Source organism: Sinohyriopsis cumingii, chromosome 13 (genome assembly GCF_028554795.1).
Source record: "Sinohyriopsis cumingii isolate HCF-2022 chromosome 13, ASM2855479v2, whole genome shotgun sequence".
NCBI classification, from domain to species: Eukaryota; Metazoa; Mollusca; class Bivalvia; order Unionida; family Unionidae; genus Sinohyriopsis; species Sinohyriopsis cumingii.
In genome coordinates, this window is record NC_142973.1 from 8,452,907 (window position 1) to 8,465,195 (window position 12,289).

Here is a 12,289-nt window from a genome sequence, read left to right on the forward strand (position 1 = left end):
AAGATGAAATTGCCTTTCTTCTTGTGACTGTCCTCTTTCTCTGGTGGGGGTTGGTATTTTTGCACGTAACATTGGTGTTCCAAGTCCACGATGTGGTGACAAATGTGACATTTTTTCTTTCCTGAACATACGTGTGCCTTGGTATTATTGGTACGTATGACTTGTTCACACGTAGAGCACAATCTCAGCAGTTGACAAGCGCATTTCTTCTGTGAACCTTGCGTCTTCAGATGTTGTTGGTAACAGGTAGGGCTGACAAACGTGCGCAGACAAGTTGAACAAGGCACTGGTTCTTCGCTCAGACACGGTGAAGAGGCCAAACATCCTGTGCATTTAGATCCACAATGCTTGTGTTGCTCTCGATTGTTATAACCATGGTCACATTTCTCACAGTAATAACTGTATCCCAGAAATCCAGTGATAGTGGTAATCGTATCGAAATGGTCATCGTGATAATAAACATGAATGTATTTTCCGTCCTTAAAATCTTGGCCTCGAAACAACAGAGGCCCGCGCATTTCTTGAGGGTGCACTTTCAAGGTGTAGCGTGGAGCTAGGGCATCTTGCAATTTTTGCATCTCAGGAATGCCACAGGGTGTGCCTTTGGACAGGCCAGCTTGTTGCAACAGGAGTTCTGCTTCGCTTCGTTGTTTGGCTCGATCGGATCGTTGAATAGTGTTCCAGGTTCTTTTCCATTCTGCCGTGTCGTTCTTGTTGGCATAGGTTCGCCCCACCACGATGGCACGGGCTAAACACATCTGGTCATGAGGGTTGTTAATTCGGACGAGACTTGTTTTGGTGTTGCGAAGGTCGTCCACCAATAACATCTTTTTGCGTCCAGTCCCTTGAGGAGGAGAGACGTGGGTCATGTCCAGTGTGGCTTTACCATCGGTGATGTCAAACTGATCATTAGATTGTTGTACGTGTTGAATCTTGTCCATGACTTTGGATGCAGTCAATTCTGCAGGGGTGCTAAACTCGATCCAAACAGGGGATTTCAAACCGTCGTGTTGTATGGAAAGTCTCAAGCGATCGTCTTCTTTGGGTTGACATTGTTGCTTGAGTGAAGTGAGCAGAGAATCCCACACCCCAGTGATAAACACTTCTGCTTTCTCTAACGGCACTTCAGCCTTGAAATCTTTAAACTTCACCGTGTATTTGTAAGCCGTGGTTCTAAATTTTCTAGAGGAGCGCTTTTCCGTCTCTCGAATGGAATAGTACTTTTCAGGGTTGACTAAGGGTAGTGAACTTGGCTTAGAGGGTTCTGATTCTGGTTCACTCATGTCCTCTTCAAAATCACTGGCATGAATTTGTGCCAAGATTTCAGCCCTGGTTCGAGGCGATAGATCACGTTTCTGCCTCTTACTTTCTTCTTCTTTCTTCTCGAATGAATAGGATCGTTTCATCTTGAGTGCAAAACGTCAAATGACTCAAGTTTAAACACCATAGACTAATTTATAGTCATGGCAGACCAGCGTATATAAAAGGGGGTGTGTCTTGTCCTTTCACTATTCATTTCACTCTCAAGCCGAGCACAACGATGGAAGAGACTAACCAAATCGAACGTTTCGTCAGAGCTTTGCGAGGGGTCATTAGAAAATTCTCTTCAGACCAGCCGACGGACTACTCTCCTTCCTTTCGAGATAAAAGTCAAGATACTTGCTATATCTGTCAGAAGAAAGGGCATTGGTCTTCAGAGTGTCCAGACCGTCAAAAAAGAACAACAACAGGGGCTAAAAAAGACAAAAGTCAAGATACCTGTTATTATTGTAAAGAAAAAGGACATTGGTCTCCAGATTGCCCAAAAAAGAAACAAGAGTAGTCAGAAGAAAAGAGGGATTCTTCAGAAGAAGAAAGGGATTCTTCGGAAGAAGAGAGGGATTATTCTGAGGAAGAAAGCAGACAGGTGAAGAAAAAGAAACAGGAGAAGAAAAGAAGAAGGGAAGAAAGTGAGGAGGAAGAAGAGGAAAAGAGTGTGACGGTGAAAAAATTCAAAAAACAGAGAGACTAAACAAGGAGACAGAAGAAGTCAATGAACTTTTAATAAAAGTGTTATGTTGTGAATTGTGAATTGGATTGTAAAAAATGGAGAAAAGAATAAATTAATGATATAAGGTAAGTGTCTTTGAGTTTTGATTTTAAAATAAGAAGCTACACTCACGCACTCATACAAAGACACGTACTATAGGGGTAAAATGGGTGGGTTTTTTTTTGAGTTATTGGCAAATTGAAATTGTATTTCTTTTCGAGAAATGTGGGTGGCCCTGAAAAGGGCCTTTTTCCTTTATGGTGTAGGGGTGAGTTTAAGCAATCAATTTTAACTGCCTTAAGCCTTTGCCACGGCCAAGGCCTACTTCTGGACTGCGTAATGTTGATGATGATGATAATGATTGGGTTGAAATCACTAAGGGTGGTACGGTAGGCTTAGTCACAGGGTTGACATGTTTGGCTCGGGAAGGTCGTATTCTCTTCGGTCGTAATAAAGAAGTCTGATACATTTGTTTCAGACTTCTTAACTCCGCTAAAATGTCCAACAGTACCGTGACCGTTTCATTTTCACCCTCTTGTTTCTTTGCTGCTACTTCTTCTTGCTGTTGTTGCTGTTGTTTTTTTCTTACCTCTTCTTCTTGCTGCTGTTGCTGTAGGAGAAAAGCCTGTTCCGCTTCCTTTTGTCGTTGTATAAATTTCTCCAATTCTTCTTTCTGTCTCTGTCTAAAATTCTCCACTTGCGGTAATGAAGAAGGTAACGCAGGTTCCGGAACAAATTCTTGCGAGGAGAGAAAATCCACAAAATCCCAATTCACCTCTTCTGAAAGTAAGTCCGGGTTCCCTTGCTCAGTCTCCCCTGTTGGTGCACCCCAATGGATCGTTTTCTGAGTTTCCATCATGTTGAATCACTGTCGCATAGATTGACTGCACACAAGCGCTAACGAATCTATATAGACCAACTGACGTCACAGACTGCTCTCTTAGGATTGGATGCGGGGTAACTGAATTTTGTAACGCGTGTTTGGATTGGTGAATGAACTCAATCCGTTTCAATTCTACCTCTGCCTATAAATAAGCGCAGTTCAGTGCATTGATTCACCTGTTCTCGTCGCTTCAAGATGTGGACCGATGTGCAATCTTCTACGCTTGTGTCTTCCATGATGTTCAGGACGGACATGCTCATGTATGTCCGATCCAAGTGGACCGTTGTCCACAGGACAAACACCAGCCTGTGGATACGTAGGATTTACGTGGAGAGGCAAGGATGCCTCAAAAAAGTCCTGATTTACGGGCCAACAGTGAGACGCAGCCTAAGGACAAGAAGAAGACCAATGCGGTGTCCTTTATGTTAATGAATACATTAACATAAACCCAAAGGCCCTTTTCAGGGCCAGCCATATTTCTCGAAAAGAGATAGCCTTTCAATTGCCTACCCCTTTTTTTTAAAAAATTTAAAAAAAAAAAAAAATCCCATGTTCCATTCCCCTTGTCCCTAAACAAGCCCAAACTCTATTCCCCATGTTAAATTCCCCTTGTACGTAAAGTGGCCCACAATTTATTCCCGTGTTAATTCCCCTTGTACGTAGATTTGCCCACGATTTTTCTCCATGTTAAATTTCCATTGTACGTAGATTTGCCCAAGGGGGTCTGTAATGCTAATTCCCATTGTACGTAGGGTGCCCCCCTTCACTACTTGTGTATTCTCTTCTAAAAACGCATGGTATAAGTGTCAAGACCCACCCTCCGGCCACCCCCTTCCCGACAATACAAACGCTAGTAGCACAAGCTGGCAAAGGGATTTTATCATTTGAAGACTCGACATAATCGGTAAACTTTCTAAAAAAAATCGATTCCAAATATTTGATACTGAAACAGCATTAATTTTGAATTATGGAACGGAAGCTTGGAGTATCTACAAATGGCATTGAAGTTGTACATACGTCATTTTGTACATATATTATTGGTATTACAACATACACTCCAGACGCTTTTATTTTTTAATGAGTTATGTAGAATGCCAATGCAAGTAGTAAGATATAATAGGAGAATTCTTAAATAATGGTTAAAATGATTAAAAATTACTGAGGATAGAAAGCTATAGCCTACAACTGACATTGGGCGAACACTTTGACTTTTGGGTGAATAAAGTTAAGAATCCACTGTTTTCATAGGGAATGGCAGAAGTTTGGGTTAATCAAGAAGTTTGTAACGAGAAACTTTTTTTTTTTTAAATTTCCTTAAACAACGTTGTAACGATATATTTTTTTTTACAAGAACTGTACGGAGAGTTAAATTCAATGAATAGATTGTATAATAAAATCAGAAACGGTCAGAGCTGTTCTTTGAACTCTGCGTACAGGGTTGGCATGCTATGCATGTTCAGAAACGGAACCTTTCCCACAATGGCAATCATATAGATATATAATAATAATAATGATACTACTAATAATACTATTAATGATCATGATACTACTACTACTACTACTACTAATGATAATAATAGCAACAACAATAATAAGAATATCCTACTTAATTTTACTATTTTTCTAGAAAAATCTATAAAAATTAAGAGTCAGTGTGTTAATCTTTGAATTGTTAGGTTTTGTGGTATTATTATTATTACAAATACAGTTACTACAAAAAGCCAGTGTTCTCTGATTAAAGGGAGACAATCGCAGGTTGCTCTTTTGCGCTTGGAGGGAGATGATACCAGAAGGAAGAACAAAGAAGTAATTTATGCACCGCAAAGCGGCAGATTGATTTGTCGAATTCCCCGAACATAATACATGTTGGACTGGTATGTTTTATTTCACAATGTAGATTATATCACTATGCATCATATTAAGCGAATCTACAAACTTGGTGATTTATATTTTCGTTATTTTAGGCAAAATTATTTGTACTTTATCACCCGCTTTGAAATTTGCAATATGGCGATTGACCTACTTAATGTTATTCAAGTCGGTAAGCGTTAAATATCCAAATTTCTGCGTGTCTTTACATCTCATTAACATTTAGCTGTTTGTTTTACGAAAAAGGAAATTATATTGTGTAATTGTGCGAGTCCAGTATTAAATTTGTTGCAGTTTAATGTTAATTAGAAGGTACAATGTTAAGGTTTTTTGAATTGGGTGCTTTGGCGTGGTGTCGAGGGGTGGGTGTTAGTCGACACAAGCAGTTGCACTTTTCGGACGTGCGCAAGAAACCTAATTGGGTTGGGCGGTGGGAGTAAGTGAAGTTAGGTGATAGAGATGTAGTTTGCTAATTCAGATTTATCAGGGCTTGAAAGTGTTTGATTTTTTTTTTGTTGTCTAGCCCACATGGTCACCACAATACAGTTCTGCAGAAATCAAAGGGAAGTCGGAGCAGTTTCTAAATCGGCGTGTATTTTTAATTAACATCAACAGTAACAGCTGCATTTTACAAAGAAGTCTAACAAATTGGAAAATTCGTTTTCCTTAATGTTTTGAGAAGTGTTTGAATTTACATGGCTCCAAAAAGTGCTTGAAAATGCTATGTAGTCTTTGAAAATTGCTTCAGTTTTTCAAATAAATATATTTTTGGGAAAAACCCACCAAATAATTAAGAAAATAAATATTTAAAAAGTTTGTTATCCAGCAATTTTGAAACATTCAGAGTTCTTGTTAGCATAATCAACTAAAAGTCCATGATTCCTAATTTGATAAAAATAGGAGTCCTGCCAGCAAAAGTTGCAGTCCCATTCCAGAAGAATATTGGGCATACCTGAAGTGGCTAAATGTCCAGATGAGAAGAACCAATTGTTTAGTTTTCCAAAATTCTATATACCACTGACATACCGCTGTCCATCAGAGTGAAACTGAATTTTTTCAATCCAAGGTAAGGTTTTATTCCAGACATTAAGCCAGGCATCAGGCACTTACACTTGGCTGCTGTTCGATCCAAACTATCAGTTCTAGCAAATTTAGAACACTTCTGAATCTCATTAGCCGTTTAACCCCAAAATACTTGTCCAAATTTGCATTTTGTCTTAGTCTGTAGGTGTCTTGATTTTGACAGACAAGATTTTCTCCATTTTAAAGCAGAATTCTGCTTTTCTCCTTACTCGAATCAGATTTTTCTTGATATAGTCTGTTTTTTTTATATCATCTCCAATCCGTCTGTCCGCTCCCATTCTGCATTGACCCTTGTAAATTATTAATTTCATATATAAGTTAGCGCATGACTTGCATAAAGAGTATTCTGATTGTTCAAAGGTTTAAATTCATCCGATGAATCTTCGTGTAATGGAAACTGATCGAAGTGGAAAGAAGAAGCATGCTTGCAAAACATGGCATCCCGAGTTGCTAAGAGAGACCATGACACGAAAAGTTGATGAAAATTTAGTTGGTCACTTTATAAGAAAACTGAATGCTAGAGGACTGGTATTATGTGACCTCTGCAATAAAGATCTGAATTACAGTAATCGAGGTTGGAAGAGTTTGGAACAGCACCAACAAAAGAAGCTGCATATGGAAATATTGAAGCTCAAAGGCATCTGGAAAAAAGTGCAATTAATTACCATCAGAAGAAAGATTTCTTGCGTGAGAGAACTGATGTAGCCGTCTGTCAGAATATGTATACTGCATGTCGCCAAGCACCATCTTGAAAGGAAAAAGGCTCTCATTGCGAAGGAAAAGAAACAATTGCACATTGAGCCAAAAAAGTCAGTGGTTACAAAAAGGAAGGCTAAAGAAATCTCTGCCAAAGCTGCAAAAAGAGCTTGACTGGCATTTCAGCAGGTCGTGTCCATTGGAGAAAAAGACAAGTGAATGTATGGGATGGGATTATTTGTATATTGTTGATGTACTTGGGTATTTTTTTAAAATACAAATTTGTTATGAAAAGAGAGAAGTTTACTATATTTGCTGCAAAAATTGACAAATTATTGTGAATTAATTATGATTTGAACACTTACATGCAAATGAAATAACTTAAGCATCAATAATATTGGAGAACATATTCATGTGACCATAATATTGTGAAATCATTGAACTCAAGTTGAACATTTTTGGTAAGTTTATTAGTTTTTCAAATGATTATTTTGGTTTACTTTATGATAAGTTGCACCAGGAGCAGTTTTTCATGAGTGTAAAATGCATTTTTGGTCAGGGCCATTGGCCCCCTGGACCTCCGGATCAGGGGAGCTACCCCTCTAGACCACATTGGGGGAGGACCCCAAACCCCCTTACAATATTTTCAGCATTTTTGTATGGAAGACCAAAATTGGGTCTGTTTTGAGGTCACATGCAATACTTATTCAGCTTCACTCAGAAACGAACACAAGAATGAAAACTCAAGTTGTTCATCTGGTGTGCTCTTATAATGACCAAATTTACATCTCTGGGTCTATCTGCACCCAACTTCAGTCTTTGTACAAAATCATATTTTTGAGGTTTATGTTACTAATAGAGTTAAGGAAGCAGTTTTTTTAGACTGAAGATGGATAGTTTTTGATATTCACCAAATATATTTCATGTTTCATATATTTGAATACTATTTAAGTTACCAGTGCTTGAAAATAGTGTTGATAATTGGTAGGTCTAGGACCTGTAACCCTTTGAGGGAACTAGAGTTGCTGAACTGTTCTGAGGAAAATCAAATTCATTTCAAAACCATGTATATATATATATAGAGAGAGAGAGAGAGAGCGAGAGATGAGCTTTAATAAATGAAAAGAGTTATTTTAAAAAATGCAATTTCCTTTATTTACTGATCTAAATAAAATGTCCAGTAGTCTTAAATGGTCTTTGTTTTCACTGTCACCAGACTTGAGATTAATATAACTGAATGTTGTGTGATGGTATAGGGCACTGGATCTTGGCTAAATAATGGAACTTTAAAAGGCTTGAACACCTTTTTCCATTATCCAGATCATGTTCAATCCATGGCCAATTAGTATTCCACTGTTTTTTAAATGTACAAACATGGTGTTCATCATACTTTGCAACCTTGTTTGGCTTAATCTTTTTTTATGGGGGTCCATTTTCATTTTTGTGTTCCTGCGGCCTTTTGGATTTGCCGATAAATGAGAAATCAAAGTTTAAAAAAAAAATACTCTTGATTAGTATTCATCATCTCTGTACATTTGCACAGAAGCAAGTCAGAGGCTAATTGAACATTAAAGTATAGGACCAGTCAAATATGCATGGACACATTTTTTAGCCAGCAATCAAATCAGAAATATAGATTCTGTTGAAGATTCAGGCAGATGGCTTTGGAATTGTCTGATTCTCATTAATAAAGTGAAGACCCTTTGAATGAGATAAGATGTTAGATCTTGGGATTTTGTGGAAGGATACACAGATCTAGGGTGAAATAGCATTAGCTCGTATACTTTTCTATACTTGTACTAAATACTTACGAAAATGGTACTAACAAATAGGTTGGTGTTAGGACTGGGCTGCCTGGTGTCAGGATAATGTGTTTGGGTGGGATGTCATGCTGCATGTCCGTGGCATGATGTTCATGCGCTGGACACCACTTTAAACTGCCACAATGCAGACATCATATCGAAATGACTGATTTTTTGTTCTTAAAGCTTCGTTAAAAATTCAAAACACACACACACATACACTTTTCACTACATGTTCCAGTCCGACTAAAATGTACATATCAAAACTGGTCCTTGGCTTTAACTAAAATTGCTTGTACATAATTTTGCATATATTTTTTTTGACATTTTACACTTTGCTTAAGAAACAGTTCTAAGACTGCTGAGAGATAGTTCCATTTTTTGGGAGAGTGGGAGATCTGATGAACTTGTAACAAGTTTATCTTGTGAGTCCATCTCGGAAAACTGCTGGTTCTGGACTTAAGACCACCACCAATTTCAGGCCCTGCTTACTTTTCCAGCTAAACACTAGTAATTGATGAATTTATTTTGCTATATTTTCATGTGGGTCACTACATGCCAGCCGTTATGCTTTTGGCATGATTACACATTTTCCCTCACCAAATAATGTCTTATGCACGCCTGTATACGGATTAAAAGTTTTTGGTGCAATAAAATATAATAAAAATAAAGCAATAAGAGGATTTTTTTAATTATTTTTATTATCATCTCTTTAATCTCTCACATGCATATCGATGAATATTTTGTACCAGAATAGTGCAATTGTAGACCTACATGTACCTCCCCATTTTCTATTTATAGCAGCTTTATATGACACATTTCCAAGAAAAGGGGGTCTTCAATTTTAAAATGTGTCTCATAGATTCATTATAATTCGATAATATAGCTAAATAGCCGATGGTTCTATACTTAAAAATGGCACCCAGTGGCAATTGAAACTGGTTTATATCGATGTGACTGATAGATTTTCTATGACTTGAAAAATGCTAGAGGAGAGGGATCTTTTTAAATAGCGAAACCTGTCTGAACAGAGAAAGGACAAATTATTAGTGCTTTACAAATTTGAAAAGAAATCAATTGTCATGGTCATCATGGAATTTGTGGACTTTACATTATATGATCATTCAGAGAATGTTAAGATAAGTAGTCTGGCAAGTATTGTATATAACTAATATGTCAATATTTGACCTCCAAAAATCACTTAGTCCTCAGAAAATTCCTTGAATTATTTTTTTGTTTGTTTAAGCAATATCAGTATAATGATGATGGTTATGATAATGATGATGATGGTAGCAAAATCACAAAGTAATTATACTGTGCTGTGCTGAATATGAGGTCACATGGCCTTCAGTACTTTAGCAATGTTCTTGTCAGGGTTAGTTTCTGCCATATCGATTGTTTACTTGTACCAAAGATAAATCCATTGTGTGGATTGAAGGTAAGAGTTCTGTGCAATCTGATTAAAATCCATCTATTACATAATTGAGAATTGACATACACCAGTATGAGATAATGTTCATTTCCCAGGTCAAATGACAGCTTTCATATTTATTACAAAGGTCAGCAGAACATAAAACTTAATTGGTGCCTTTCAGATACACTTGTAATAAGTAGATTTCTGAGTCTTTGTGACATAGCTGGTGCATCATCCAACCTGTAATTCAGTAGTCGCAGCTTCAATACTTGCCTGGCTGTCTCTGTATGTCCAAGGCAGGCACTTGGCTACCATTTATCTTGGCATGGTAAAAGTCAAAAAATGTCTTTTCAAACCAACTACAGAATTTGATTTTAATCTGATTGTATTTATTTTAATCTCAGATGAAACCACGTTCCTGTATTGTGTCAATCTTAATTTACCATGTCACAGATGGAAAATTTCTTTGTAGATTGGGACAGATTTGATCTTTTCCAGTTAGTAATGCATAACTCTATTTGCTTGCTGGTGTGGATATTCACTTAGAACATTGACTGCTGAGAAAAGTGAATTTCATAGACCTACATTGCACAAGTGTAAAATTGTCATTTCAGTGTATACATTTTCCACTGATGCATCTGTACATGTTTTACTGTTTTTTTCAGATACTGAAAGCTATATTTTGAATGTAAAGTGAACCAAACCTGACAATGGCTTACCAAAAAGTTTACATGAACCAGATTCACTCAAGTTCCTTACTATGTCAGTTAGCTCAGATGTGGCGCAGTGAAGTGCTGTGTGATGCCTATATTAAGACGGGAAATGTTGTCACGAAGGTAAGTCCATCCAGTGTTTTTATTAAATTTTGACACCTTAACAGTGCTATACTGTTGGGGATATATTACCTTTGAAGTTGTGAGACTGATCAATGATTTGTGCACATTCCTCATTAAAATGAACATGGTAGCTCTTTTCAGTTTCTCACCTCTCAAGCAAATTTTAATGCAGTATGGGTTTTTGTCGAAGCCTCACTAAGAGGAATTGGTTTCCATTATGACTACTAGAAATGAGTATCACAAGCCATGCTGTATCATAATAGTGTCACATGAATGAACTGAAACATACACAGTTCATGTTTGCAGAATGCATTTTTGTATCATTACATAAACCTTTGGTATTGTATGCTAAATTCCCAGAACAATTTTTTTGCCTTTTAATGTTCACTATAAGTTGATAGATAATGCAGAATGATTAAAAGATGCATTTATTATATTGTGCAGAATAGAAACACCCTGGTGCGTTACAGTAAGTGAGGAGAGTGTCTCTCTTTAAGACATCAAAATCCAAGGAGTATTCTGTGTGTGTACGTATAGGTACATGTGCATTATACAGAAGTCTCACTAGGATTTGAACACCTTCACCACAAAACAACTTTGTACATATAGAGCCTTCAACACTAAGTAACTTTGAAGTTGTAAAGCAAAATGTGGATTTGAAATAACTTGGCCAATTTTAAAGATGTCTGCCAGGATTAGGTATCAAAACAAAGGTTAAAAATTAAATTGTACGACTAATTCACTACACAGGACATTGCCTCACATGAAGGACCTGTTGCAGCACGGGTTCTCTTCAAAGCAACCATATCTCAGTTTGTCAGGACAAGTTTTCAAAGTTGCAAACTGCATATTCCAGAGCAAGAGATGGTCTTTGTCCAATGTTAACAATGCAGAATATAAAAAAACCTATATGATTGGTGCAGTAGGAAGCACATTGATCCTAGTTATTCCTCTCCGAGTGTAGTGGTGGATGTGCGTCTCTTCCTCTTAAAGTAAGACAGTTCTGTCTAATGCTCATGTTCTCCAAGGGTCTGGTCATTGGCTCTGATTCTGAAGATCCTATTACATATTATTGAGTGCAATAACCATTTCCAGTTGGATCAAGAGGAAGTGGAACTCAAGATAGACTTGTATACCTTGATGAAATATCTGTTTTGTTTAGTGGGCTTTGTTAAAATGCCTCTTATGAACCATTGGGTGAAGCATTATTTTCAGAATCTTGACCTGGAATTGGTCTTCCTACCCTCATTAGCATCCATGAGTAGGAATGAGCTTTATGCTTTATCTAGAAAGAAAAAAGTTGCTTACAGTTCAGTGGCAGTTAAGAACCAATTTTTCTCCCTTGTCAACCGGGCTTTCGAGCAAGGAAACTTAGCTGGCCTAGGTAGCTCCACTCCCTTTAGAGTGCCCCACTCTCTCTACTATCTTCATTGTGTGTTATCACGGTTGACTTGCATGCTCAGTTTCTTCTTTAGGGTTCTATTTTGCCACTTTAGAGGGGAGAAGAAAGGGATTGTATTTTGGCAGCCATCTTTTATAGGTGGATTGTGCTCGATGTCGAGCAGTTTATCTGCCCCTTATTGAAATAGACCTTTCCTTCATAGGTTTTAAAGCCCATGAAGTTAGGGCATTGCTACTGCATGAGCGTATCTAACTTATCACTGGAGGATGTTACGG

General features: G+C 37.5%; 1 protein-coding gene across 31 annotated transcripts in view; it reads left to right on the forward strand.

The window, feature by feature from the left end:
• The first annotated feature begins 4,693 nt into the window (after positions 1-4,693).
• Positions 4,694-12,289, forward strand: part of LOC149784917 (uncharacterized) — a 121,999-nt gene continuing 114,403 nt past the window's right edge. For all 31 annotated transcript variants that reach the window (XR_016425326.1, XR_016425330.1, XR_016425327.1 and 28 more), the window contains exons 1-2: positions 4,694-4,786; positions 10,442-10,612. Coding sequence is in view for 26 of the 31 variants with exons in the window: in XM_089978511.1 (XP_089834637.1) it covers positions 10,487-10,612 (126 nt within the window). In the remaining 5 variants the exon portion in view is untranslated. The remainder of the gene's footprint in view (positions 4,787-10,441; positions 10,613-12,289) is intronic.